This window comes from Lonchura striata, chromosome 12 (assembly GCF_046129695.1).
Source record: "Lonchura striata isolate bLonStr1 chromosome 12, bLonStr1.mat, whole genome shotgun sequence".
Lineage (NCBI taxonomy): Eukaryota > Metazoa > Chordata > Aves > Passeriformes > Estrildidae > Lonchura > Lonchura striata.
Window position 1 is genome coordinate 7,442,527 of NC_134614.1, and position 12,949 is coordinate 7,455,475.

Genomic DNA, 12,949 nt, shown 5'->3' on the forward strand with positions numbered 1-12,949 from the left:
TCTTTCCCGGGATCCTTGCCGGTGGGAAGCGCTGACAGGGTCTCGCTGTTCTCGCTGCCCGGGCAGCGGAGCCGCGCCTCGCTGAGCGCCGTGCTGGTGTCGGCAGCCCCCCGGCCCCACAGAGAGACTGGGCAGGCGGCGCTGGTGCTGTCTCAGTTTGTCCTCAGCGGGGTCTTTATTTGCCAGAGATACAGCGGCGGGGCGCGGGGCGGCGGCGGCAGCCGCGGGCAGAGCCGGCCCTGCAGGCATGCAGCTGCGAGGGGGGAAGCGGGGACCGGGGAGGGGGCACGGGGGGGGCAGTGCGCGTCCTCCAGGCACAACGCGTGGGGGGCCGTGCGGCTGCCCCCGGGCGGGGGTCCCCGTGTCCCCCACGGGGGTCCCAGGACAGAGAGGGGGTCTCCGGGACGGCCCCCGCTCCGTCCCGGGCGGCCCCGCCTGCGGCCCCGCACATGCACGCGTGTCCCGGGGGCCCCGCGACGCGCCCCCGGCGCTGCGGGGCGGGCGGCCCAGGGCGCTGCCCCGCGTCTCTGGGCATCCCCGGGGGAGGGGACGGCGGCGGGGGACAGACTGAGAGAGCTGGGAGGACACGGGGGAACGGGCGCCATGCAGGGCTCTGCCCCGCGGCCGGCTCTGCGGCGGGGCACGTAGAAAAGGGGGCGCAGGCGGGGGCGGGGGGCCATGCCGGGGCTATGTACAGGGGGCGCGGGGCCGCTCAGCCGCTCTGCTCGCTGGAGGGCTCGGCGGCGGCCCCGGCCTCGTTACATGTGGTGGCGGGCGGTGTGCCGGGGGCCGGGGGCTGCGTGGCGGCGGGCGGCGTGCCGGGGGCCGCGGGCTCCGGGGCGGTGGCGGAGGGGGCTGCGGGCTCCGTGGCGGGGGCTGCGGGCTCCGGGGCGGTGTCGGTGGCGGGCTCTGTGGCTGCGGGCTCCGCGGCAGCGGGAGCCGGGGCCGCTGCCGGAGTCGCCGCCGGGGCCGTGGTCGCTGCCGGGGCTGGAGTTGCTGCCGGGGCCGGAGCCGCCGCCGGGGCCGGAGCCTTTGCCGGGGCAGGAGCCTTTGCCGGGGCTGGGGTCGCTGCCGGGGCCGGAGCTGCCGCCGTCTCCGTCTGCTCGGGCGCCCGCAGGCGTTTCATGAGCGTGGTCACTCGCACGGCTTTCTGCGGGGGAGAGACGGGGGATGTGGGGCTGGCGGAGGGGCAGGGACTGGCAGCCCCACCAGCCTCTTAGCCCCATGCTGGGGGACCGAGCTTGGCTGAGAGGGGACATGGAGGCACGGCACAGCCACACCCACCTTCCACTTGGCCCGGGCGAAGTTCTTCTCGATCTGGGCACAGACGCCGTCCTTGATGTTCTTGTCAGAGGCCGCATTCCCAGAGATCCTGGAGAGGCAGTGAGGGGTGAGCAGCCCCTATCAGCCCCCCTGGCTCCCCATCGGACCCTGCCGCTGCTCACCACTCATGGGAGATGGCCTCCTCTGCTGTGATCCTCTGGTCCTGCTCCACCTCCATCAGGCGTGTTACTAGCTCCTTAGCTGGGGGCACAGGGGGAGAAGTAAGTGCTGGTAGGGGACAACATGGGACCCCACGTACCCCCCCTAGTGTGGTGCTCACCTGCTTGCGAGATGTCATCCCAGTACGGTGGGTCAAACTCATAGTCCCCAGCCAGGATTTTGCGGAAGAGGTTCTTGTCGTGGTTCTCATAGTCATCCTCGTCTGCCTCCTCGTAGAAAGGGGGGTTTCCCGAAAGGCTGGGGAATGTGATGGGGGGCTCAGTCCCGCCCCAGCCCTGAACCCTTGTAGCTGCCCTGTCCCTCACCCCACACTCACAGGATGTACATGATGACGCCGATGGCCCAGCAGTCCACCGGCCGCCCATACCGCTGCCGCCCCACCACCTCCGGAGCTGCCAGAGACAGAAAAGCAACCATCCCCCGGGGTCCCCAGCCACCCAGCCTCTTGGCCCTGGGGTGATGGGGAATGGGAGGCGCCCACTGGAAGCACCCAGTATCAGCCCCCAGGGTGATGGGGAATGGGAGGTGCAGCAGCAGGTAGTAAGGAATGGATGGTACGGAGCAGCAGGGACCTGCTGGGACCCAGCACTGCTCACCCCTGCATGCCCACCCGGCTGGCTCTCACCCACCCAGGTACTCAGGAGTGCCACAGGGCTCCTTAATGAGCCCGTTCTCCAGCTTGGCCAGGTGGAAGTCACTGATGACGATCTTGGAGTTCTTCAGGCGATTATAGTACACCAGGTTCTCCAGCTGCCGGTGCAGGGACTGTGAGTGCCAAGACAGGGGGCATGGCAGCACCCATGGGTGCTCCCACTCTCCTGCCACCCACCTTGAGGTTTCTGTGAACGATCTTGAGTGAGTGCAGGTAGGCAACAGCCTCCAGCACCTGCCGGATGACATTGCTGGTGTCCTTCTCCGAGTAGTAGCCCTGGTCCAGGATCCAGTCGAAGACCTCCCGGCCAGTGGCCCTGCGGACAGCAGTTCTGCTGAGACCCAACCCTGGTGGGGCCACCCCCTCCCCACTTCCAAATGTCCCAAACTTACAGCTCCAGGAAGATGAAATATTCCTTGCGGGTGATGTAGACATCCACCAGCTGGAGGATGTTGGGGTGCTTCACCCTGCAGAGAGACAGGAGCATGGGTAGGCATTCCCAGTTTGCCCAGTAGCACAGGATCCCCTCCAGCCCCAGTACTCACATTTTGAGGATGATGATCTCGTTTTTGGCTGCCTTCCGCACTTTCCGCCCATCCCGCTTCAGAAACTTCTTGCAGGTGTACAACTTCCCTGTCGTCTTCTCCTTGGCCCGGAAGATTTCACAGAACTCCTCCCTGCAGGAGTACCCCCATGCATCACCCCGTTCCCAGGGACCACTGAGACTGGGGTGCTTGGGTGGTCTCTGGGCCCACCAGCGTTCCCCCAGATCCCAGCAGTCAGGGGAGATGCCACAGAAGTAAAAGAAAGCTGTGGCTCAAAACCACTTTGGAGGGGAAGAAAAAAAACTGCAGTGAGAAGCAACTGATATGGAAGAAGCAAATTGATAGGGAAGGGGGAGAATTTGCTGGTTAAAAAGCCCCGTCCTCAGGACAGGAGGGTAAGACCCACTGTGAAGCCACTCGTGCCAAGGTGGAACAGCAGCACAGCCGACATTAACATCAGCACAGCAGCTGGGGAGAAAGAAAGGGAGATGTGCCGGTAGCTGCAGTGTTTCTGTTCTATTATTAATGGTGCTTGAGCCCATCGGCCAGGCTGCAGCTGCAGGGGAGCCCCCGGGGGGCACTTGGCACTACTCCAGCAAAGCTGTTGGCTTTCCAATCCCCCCAGCTGTGCTGAAATCCTCGCAGCCCCTGCCCCAGGTGGAGGGGAACAGTGACCTGTGGGCTTTGGGACAAACTGCCCAGAGGAAGGAGCAAAGGTCCCCAAGGTCCCCACTGCTACCCAGTGTGATCCTGCCAGGTGTGACCTCTGTCCAAGCAGGTGTTTTGGAAGTTGATGGAAAAAATTCTGGTGCCTATTTTGCAGTCAAGCCACTCTGAAGGGGTGTGAGGGCTTCATTTTTTTGAGTGCATCCTAACAGGTTCCTCAGCATGGCAATAAAAGCTGGGGGAAGCAGCAATGCTCCACTGCCCCCCAAGTGACATCTGCCTTTTCTTTGCTGTAGCTGAGCCCTCTTGATTCACAAAATGCTTGAGGAAGCCAGGATCGTGTGGAATTGCTGCAATCCCTGCAAATCTTGAGGGGAGGAGGGAGGGATGTGGGAAGCTGCCCAGCTGCAGCCAGAAGCAGTGGGAAAGCTCACTGCCCTCCTTGGAGCTAGCTGTGAATATCCCCCATGCACCCCACGAGCAAGAGGGACTAATTAGGGTAAAGCCACCCCAAAGTACACCCTGCAATCCCGGCCCAGCTGGGGACCAGCATGCCCAGAGCCCCTACAGGCAGTGTTGTGCCACTCCTCAGCACCCCAAGAGCCCCACACAGGTGGCTGGGGTTCCCCAGGGCATCTGTGGGGCCATGGAGGGACCAACTCACGTTTTGATGACCTGGCCCAGGTCATATCTGTCGGTCACCTCAGACGGCTGGTTATAATCTTTCTTGTCTCCCAGCGTCACGCAGCCAAACGGCATCGCAGGGCCCGGTGCTGGCAGGGCAGGGAGAGGCAGTGAGTGCCCCGGCACTGCCGGCCCCCCTGGAGCCACAGCAGACCCTCCCGAGCTCTGCTAATTAACGTGGAACCTGAGCACAGCGCTGCTCGTGCTCTGCAGCTGCCGCAAGCCGCCATGTGCCCAGCCCCACCGATGTGCATCCATGCCCGTGGCATCCAGCCTCTCTGCCCGGGCTCAGGCTGCCAGCACAGCCACAAGCTTCCCCCTCTGGGCCCTGTTTGTGAATTATTAATGATTAATTAGCAGTCAGGGTTAGCACAGTGCCTGGAGCACCCACTGGGGAGGCAAGCGGAGGTGAACGGATCCTTTCCTGTTTCTCAGCCCCGTCTTGCCCACGGTAACATTTCAGCAGATGGGGCCTCCCCAGGCAGAGCATTGTCACACGTTGTCACATGTGCAGTGGGTTACACCAGCCTCAGCTTGCCATCCCCAACCAGCCCTGACTGTGGCACCAGGCAGGTGGCACTGCAGCTCGGAGGTGCCAGCCCTCCTGCCACGGGCAGCGGTCAGGACACCAGCCTTGGCAGATGCCAGCTTCTCCAGCCCTTTAGGAAGGATGCTTTGCCCCTTGTTTCCCTGTTGGGAACTCTTCAAAACCAGATCCTTCTTGGAAGCTTCCCAGAAAAAAAAAAATTGATCACAGAAAGTAATTTCTTCCCCTTTCCCGCTGGGAAACACTTTCCCACCGTGTTAGCGGGAGGAAGTTTCAGCTGACATTATGTTTTGATGGCTCAGAAGATGACAGAGCTGCCTGGGGCCCCCAACCCTCTCGGATGGGCCTGAGTGGGACCTTGTGATGGGAAGGTGGCACGATGCTGGAGGCACCCATTGCCCAGCGCTAAGGCTCCCCGGACACCACGCTGTGCTGCACGGGCCTGGCTGTGCCATACCGGCAGCGCCCGGGGCCCGGTGGCGAGGGCTGCGGGCAGGATGGCTGCGGGATGCGGGATGCGGGAGCCGGCATCGCGGGTACCCAAGCGCCGAGCCTGTTGCTATGGCAATGGGAGCTGAAGATGCAGAAAGCGGCACATCCTTTGGAGGGGGCAGGGACGGGCAGCACCCGGCAGCACCCGACCCACCTGCAGGTGCACAGCCCCGTCCCTGCCGTGCAGGCCCTGGGAGGAAGGCGTGCTGCCTGCAGCACCCAGGGCATGCACTTAAGTGCTCCCTGGGGTGATTGACCCAAACCTGGGTGGGACATGAGTGCAGTGAGCCAGGGAATGGGGGGATGCTCCTTCCTGCCTCCATCCTTTGGGGCTGACCTGTCTCTGTGTCTGCTGGAGCAATGCCCACAGGATGGATGCTCCCAGCTTGCAAGGCACCCAGGCACCGTCCTGCCAGGAAAGCCTGCACTGAGTAAGAGCACCTGCCTAATCCTGCTCAGCGTGCACCAAGTCCCAAAAGAGAAGAAGAGCACCCATGGGACACCACTGCTTGTGCCCTAGATTGGATGAGGTTTTTCAGCCTACACCTGACTCATCCCAGCATCTCTCCCAGCAAATATGCTCTGCCTGGCACCTCTGTGTCCCCATGCCACACGACACCGGCTCTGCCGTGCCACTCTACCTGGCTAAGGGGAATGAGGGCTGTCCTGGCAGCTGCTGGAGGGGCGGTGGGCTCAGTGCCACAGATCATCAGGGGTAGGGCTGGTTGGCGGATGGGCAGGCTGCCAGCACTGGCAGCATGGTGCCAGGATTAGCCGGGAAGGGGACCCGGGTGGGATGATATATTGGGATTTTATTGCTGTCTATGAGAGCACTCAGCTAATCTGCGCTCATAAAATTAGTTCCCGTTGGTTTAGTGGCCACCCATCCTGCCAGGGCTGAGCGTTGCCACCCTCCCCTGCCCCAGGCTGTCTTCGAGGGGCTCAGTGCACCTGGGATACCCTGCAAGGGAGGCTGGCACCCAGCCCACCATCGGGGTCAACACCTGCACCCCATAGGTGAGAGCACCCCCACCGGGGCAGGGGCACCCAGGTGAGAGGTGGGCAAAGGGATGAGTGCTCCCTCCCCGGGGTGCCAGGGGGAAGGCTCGGTGCTGCACTGGCACCCGCACGCAGCCAGCACCCCCCTCCAAGAGTCTAATTTGGGAGCAGAAGCAACAGCGGGTGTAAGACAATAGCGGGGAAGTGGGTGGCCGGGTGGGGATGGCACGGAGGGATGACGCAGCCGTGCAGCCCTCGCCAGCGGGGCCCCCCAACCCCCGACCCCCAGCTCTGCCCCACGGCGTGAGGTGCCACTGGCTGGTGTTTCATCTCCTGCCCCGCTTCCACCTGCAGCTGCCCTGGACATGTCCGTGGGGGGTTCCCCCTGCCATCCCGCCCCCACGTCCCGGGGGAAGGATGTACCGGGGAGAGGCAGAAAACGCAGCCGGGCTAAGACGGACCGAAATATTGCTAGTGCAGGCAGCGGGAGGCGGAGGGGAGGCGGAGGGGCCGGCCGGCCCAGCGCTGCCCGCGGAGCCGCCGGGCTGGGGCTGAGACAGGGCTGGGGGAGTGCCACCGCCCCCGGCCCGGGGTGTGCGGAGGGACAGCCCGGGCCGCGCACCGCAGGGAGGTCTGCGTTTGGCCGGCTCGGAGCGCTGCGGCAGCGGGAAGGGAGCGGACTGCGGGAGAGAGAGGTGCGGGGTCCGGGAGGGGATGCTCGGCGGTGGGGGCACGGGGAGAGGCTCCCCGGCAGCATCCGTTCCAGCGGTGCCGGCCCGGTTCTCCGGGCTCCTCGCGGAGACGGGGGCGGCACCAGGGCAGCAGCGGCCCGGGGGGGCGAGCGGGGAGGCGCGGGGGGAGCCGGGCTCCGGCAGCTCGCCGTGCCCACGGCGTCCGTCGGGGCTCGGGGTCTGCGGGACGCGGGGTGCCGGCGGGGGCAGTGCGGCGGCGGGCAGCCGTCGGGGCGCGCACGCACCGGACAGGGATACGCGCGGCCCCGTCGGGACGTCCCGGGCCACCGGGGTCTGGGAGGAGAGCTGGGGTCAGCCCCAGGCCAGACAGTGACAGATGCCAGCAACGCCCCCCCCCGCCGGGCCCGGCCCCCCTCGCCCCCGGTCCGGCGCGGCGCGGCGCTCACCTGCACGCCTCTCCGACCGCAACGGGGGGCCGCGGCCCGGGGCCGCTGCTCGGGGGGAGCGCGCCCCTCCCGCCCGCCCTCCCGCGCCGGGCCGGGGCCGAGCCGGGCCGAGCCGAGCCGATCCCCGCCGGTCCCAGCGATCCCAGCCGATCCCAGCCCTGCCGTCGGTCCGTGCGGCGCGGCCCCGCGCGCCCGGCGCGGCAAGTTGGGGGGGCGGGACCGCGGGGCCACGCCCCCCGCACGCCCCGCCCCGCCCTGACGTCACCGCCAAACTTCGCGCCCCGCCCGTGGGGACGGGTCACGCGTGGCGCTGGCACCCACCGCACCGCCGTGGGCGAGGCCCGGCGCTTGCACCGAGCTGGGACACCGCCACTGCCCGGGGGCCCGGGACACCGTGGGACCAGAGACCCCACGGGACCCCACAGTGTGCCCTATGGGGGGAGCCGGGATCCCCTGGGCTGTGCTATGGCCCCCGGCCCGGCCCGGCCCGAGACGGGACGGGACGGGGCGGGATGGGATGGGAGCAGGATTTTAGCAAAGCTGAGCGTGGGCTCAGCGTCACAGGTATCTGCCCCCTGAGGGCACTAAAAGGTGCCGTGAGGACACGGTAGACACATGTTCCTGCCTCTGTGCTGTTATCCAGTGGGAACCAGGCAACTTCTCCTCCAGGGGCAGGGCCGAAGGCTCTACTCACTTGCCTATAACAGGGTTTGTCCTTGTACCACAGCATGGGGCAAGGAACAAGAAAGGGACAAGAAATCGGCCACCCTGATTCTCTTACCTCTGCCCACATCCCAGACACGGGACCCAGCCTGGGGTGGGCAGCACAGTCCCCAGGGCACAACAGGGCACCAGTCCCTTCCCGGGCCCCCTCACCCCTCACTCCTCACACAGTGCAGCCACGTGTACGGAGCCTCCCCAAGGGCTGCGTGCCACACACTGGCATTTGCTGCCCATATGGTGCTGCTTCCAAACTGCACCCCCACTTCCCTCCCCTCCCGCCCCTGCACCCACCAGACCCCAGCTCCCCACACCTCCTGAGGTCCTCAGCTGCCACAGGGTGTGGCCATCCACTCACGGGACCTACAGCCCTCTCCCGCCCATGGATAGGGGACACCAGGGTCCCAAAGCCAGCCTCACCCCTCTGCTCACTGGAGACCAGCCAGCACTCCAAGGGAGAGCTGGGGTGCTCCCAGCACCCGTCCCCTGTGTGGCATCGAGCCCTGCCAGCCCCAGGCCTATCACCGCCTGTGCTGGGTGATTAAGGGTGTGTGAGAGCAGGGGGAATTAGCAGGGCACTGTAGTTTGAGCTTCTAATCAAGAGTTTAATCATACTGGCTGGCAGCAGCGCACCACAGTTATTAATCTCTGCACCTCGCGGGGACCCAGAGCGTAAGCCATAATTACCCGGCAGGCACCCGTGTGGCTCGGGGCTGCCCAGTGATGGCTTGCAGCATGAGGGATGTGGTGGCACTTCTCCATTGTCCCTTGACCCCGGCTCGTGCCTATCACCTCCTGGCACCAGTCTCCTGCCTGTGGCAGGACTGCCACAGGGTCCCATCACTGTGCTGTGATCCCCTCCTGGTCCTGACTCTGACTCAGATCTTGGTCCACTCCATGCCCCATTTTGGGGTGATGAGCTTTGCTGACCCCAATGGCATTTGTCCTTACAGTGCCGTGTCCCGCTGCCCCATGCACCCACCCCCTTCCCACTACACCCCAGAGCTGCGTGTGGGGTGCCATGGCTGCCCTGGGGTGATTTTTCCTGCAGCGCCTCTGGAGAGAGCGAGCCTGGGATGCCCAAGGTGGGGCTGCCAGGGCTGGGGGCACCTGGCTGTACAGCCCTGCCTCAGATGGGGGACAGGGGGTGGGGGACACCTGGACATACTGCCCTGCTTCAGCTGGGGGACAGCTGCTGTATCCCCCTGCCCCAGGAGGGTGAAGGGGATGGAGGGCCAGCCCAGAGGGTGCTGGGGGGTGCAGTGGGGTGCAGCGGGGGGTGCTCAGCATGTTTGTTCTGGGGTGCAGTGGGATGCATGTTCGGCGTGTCTGCGGTGGGGTGCAGTGGGGTGCAGTGGGGGGTGTTCAGCGTGTCCGTGACTCAAGCACCACGCGGCACCGCATCCCTGCGTGCTTGCCATCGCCATGGCAACCGCCAGGCAATCAGCGATAATTGCGCACGTCGGCCCGGCAACGGGGCCAAATAAACCCCATCCCTTCTTTCGGGGGGCCGGTGGGGAGCAAGGGGGAGAGAAAAAGAGGCGGTGCAGCTGCTGCTCGCCACCCCTGGCCCTTTAATGGGATGAGCAGCAATGGGGGCGCACAGTGGCAGAGCTGCCCTCCCCACAGGTGTCCCATGGCACCCATGTGCCCTGGAAGGCGTCAAGGGACACAGCCAGAGAGCCACTCAGCTTTGCCACCAGGTACTTTGTCCCCCACAGTGCCGCAGCCCCGCCAGCCCATCCCAGTTGGTGACCACACTGTGTGTGAGGACAGGGTTGCCCACACCTGGCTGGGCACGACTGACTGTGGCTGCTTGTCCCTGGCCAGCCTGCTCCTGATGTGGGCTGTCCCTGTGTCGATGACAGTACAAAAAGCCTTGTACCTTTCCACTGGCTTGGTCCCTGTCACATCCAGGGCTGGCTCTCGTCCCTGGAACCTTGATGGGGAAAAGGGGCTTGTTTTCCACAGTGTACTCCAGCATTACAGTGATGACATGGCATCAAGGTTTGATTCCCCCTCCCACTGAAAGACCTTCTGGGTCCCCTGGGCCTCTGGCAGTACCTGCAGCCATAGGGACCAAGATGCAGGGAGGCTGTTCAGGGCGAGAGCTCAGGGAGAGAACTGTCCCCAGGGGAAAGGACCAGGACCACGATCAAGACCAGGATTGGGACATGGCTGGGACTGGTCCTGAGTGGGTGCTGGGATGGGGTGAGCCTCCCCAGCTGAGGTCCAGTGCTGTCTCAGGGACAGAGAAAGAAGAAAAAGATGTGTCATATAATTTGGAAGGCTCTGGGGTAAAGAAAAGCTTCCTGGAGGACAGCAGAGCTCCCCAGGTGCCTGCAAAGCTCCTCTGGGGATCAGCAGATTTCCCCAGAGGACAACAGAGATTCCCAGGGACCACCAAAGCTCCCCAAAGGCCACCAAAGCTCCTCAGAGACCAAGGAAGGTCCTCAGGGGCTACCAAAGCTTCCCAGGGGCCCCTGAAGCTCCCCAAGTACTATCAAAGCTCTCTGGGGGCCAGCAGAGCCTCAAGTGGGTGCAGGGGTGCCCCGGGCTGTGCCCCAGTTGCAGGATCTGGCCCCGGGCGGGGAGGGCAGAGGACAGGGCTGGCTGCGGGGCCGGCTGCGGGCAGCAGGACTGGGGGTGCCGGGGTGCGGCCCCCCCGCCGCTCACAGGCATCATTAGCAAAACTTGCCGGTTTCTAAAAATGGCACGTCGGTGCCGCGGCTGCTCTTCACGCCCGCTCCCCAGCACCGGCAGCCGCTAAAAACAGCTCGGCGCTGCCTGCTGCCTCCTGCCACCTCTCACCGGGACGGCTGGCACCGGAGACCCCCGCCTCACCCAAACACTGATTTAGCACAATTTTGCCCATCTCCAGTCCAGCCCCCACCCCGTGGCACTGGCTGCCTGCACCCGCTTTGCCACCAGGAGCCCAAACCTGCGGTGGAGGTGCCATTGCGGCATCACCGCCGTCGCAGCAGGTCCCCGGGCGATGCCGGTGGCGGGACCGTGCCCGGCTCTGCCTGTGCACCCGCAGCCCCGCGTGCGGCCACTCATGTTTTATAGATGGCTCCGATTTTAATAATTAATCCCCGCTAACGACAGCACTTTCCCCAAATAAAACATTTAAAGTGCTGTGTGTGCACGGCGCGTTGCCGGGATGGGACGCCGGCTGCTCTGCCGCAGCCGTGGCGGATGGGCATGGCACGAGGTGGCTTGGCACCGCTTGGCACCGCTTGGCACGGCTTCACCTGCCCACAGCTCAGCCCGGGGCTGCACCAACCAAACCCAGCCACACAGCACCTCAGGGTGCCGCCACCCAGTGCCCACCTGCGGGTGTCCAGGTAGCCCCTCTAAGGCACCCCCCAGCTGCGGCAGGGGTGCCAGGTGCCATGCAAGATGCCACCCTGACAGGTCACCTGCCTGTCCCTGGTGCCGTGGCGGTGGGCACGGTGCCAGTACCAGTCCCAGCTAGCAGCGTCAGGCAGCACTGGACAGGGGTGGGCACATGCCAGCCCCTGGCATGGAAGTCTGGGTGCTCACTCCTCACCTCCCGCAGCGTAATTAGGGCAGGATAAATGTGGATTAGCATGAAATCTGTCATCTCTGCAAGCACATTCGTGGGGGGAGGGGGGCAGCCTAAAGCAGGGGCCGCCCACACGCACATCACCGTAACCACACCAGACTTGTCAGCTAACAAGCAGTTCACTGTGCCACCCCACTGCCAGCACGGACAGCCCTGCTCCCTCCAGGCACCCTGTTCCCACTGGGTGCTCCCATGGCTGTCCCTGTGTCACCAGACAGCAGGCCTGGCACACATCTGCCACCCAAACACAGCCCTGGGCACCCACACTGCTTCATGCTGAGAAGGGCAATAGCCAGAGTGCCAGCCTGCCCATCCATCCATCCATCCATCCATCCATGCACTCATCCATCCATGCACTCATCCATCCATCCATCCATCCATCCATCCATCCATCCATCCATCCATCCCTGCATTACTGCATCCCATGAGCTACTGGTGCCCTAGTCAGTTGTCCTGGCTGCCCCCAGGCATGCAGCAACCCCCAGGACCAGTGTCCAGCACCTCCCATTTCTGATCCAGCCCTAATAATCACACAGTGCCAGGCTCTTCCATAGCAACTCAGCAGCGAGCCAAAATGATGCTACTTGGCCTTTCATGTGCAAGGTCAGCACCTACACTGGAGGTCATGGTCACCCAAAACCCAGGCCAGGGGAGCACAGCAATTGCACTGTGGGGAAACTGAGGCACGGTGCTGGCAGCCACTGTGACCATGGGATGCTGGGACCCAGCTGCACTGAAAATACCCTCGGGCACATGGCGGTGGAGCCGTGCAGGTGCGAGGCGCCGGTGGAGATGGACAGCTTGGCTGATGGGAGCTGACGCAGCTCTGGGCTCCAGCACTGCTTAATGAGCAGCCGAGGAGGTTTTATTTAAAGCCAGTGTTGGCAGCAGGGCCCATGTGGCTGGACATGGAGCAGGAGCAGTGCCGCCCACAGCCACAGACCGTGAGTGTCTCAGCATCCCTTGCCCATCCTGGGCTTGCCCTGAACATCCCCTGCCTGCCCATCCATCCATCCATCCATCCATCCCAGACCCTGCCCTTGTCCCCTGCCCTGAACTCTGGACCTGTACCCAGGCAAGGGATGCCCATCATTTCTCCCTCCTCTTTTCCAGTGTCTTGTTCTAGGTGATTTTTGCCCCAAAACTGGGGCAGAAGGGACCTCTTCATCAGGACGAGTTCCTTGCAAGTGTGACATCTGCCACCACTTCCATCAAAAGGAACAGAAAGCCAGATCACTGGGCAGCGAGCATCACAGACCCATGCCCATCTCTTGCCCTGAGGCATGAGGTCCACTGTCCTCTGCACAGGCAGCACTGAAGCAATAAAAGTATCATTTAAGTGAAGCTGGTAATGATTTTTGGTCACCAGACAGCAGCCCCAAGCCCAGAGCAGTGTGCCCTACTGGACCATGTG

The 12,949-nt window shown here is 64.1% G+C and overlaps 1 protein-coding gene and 1 long non-coding RNA gene across 2 annotated transcripts; one reads left to right on the forward strand and one right to left on the reverse strand.

Moving 5' to 3' along the window:
- Positions 1-152: 152 nt before the first annotated feature.
- CAMKV (CaM kinase like vesicle associated) lies at positions 153-7,344 on the reverse strand. Its single transcript, XM_021529209.3, has 11 exons — positions 7,227-7,344; positions 4,031-4,139; positions 2,701-2,832; positions 2,548-2,622; positions 2,333-2,471; positions 2,133-2,253; positions 1,820-1,895; positions 1,604-1,740; positions 1,446-1,524; positions 1,285-1,372; positions 153-1,150 (listed from the first exon to the last, which is right to left on the reverse strand). Exons 2-11 carry the CDS (start codon positions 4,123-4,125, stop codon positions 713-715), a joined length of 1,380 nt encoding a protein of 459 aa, XP_021384884.1. The 5' UTR covers positions 4,126-4,139; positions 7,227-7,344; the 3' UTR covers positions 153-712.
- On the forward strand, positions 6,689-12,879 carry LOC116184075 (uncharacterized). Its single transcript, XR_004148806.2, has 2 exons — positions 6,689-6,783; positions 12,649-12,879. It is a non-coding gene; the product is annotated as an uncharacterized LOC116184075 (long non-coding RNA).
- The last annotated feature ends 70 nt before the right edge of the window (positions 12,880-12,949 follow it).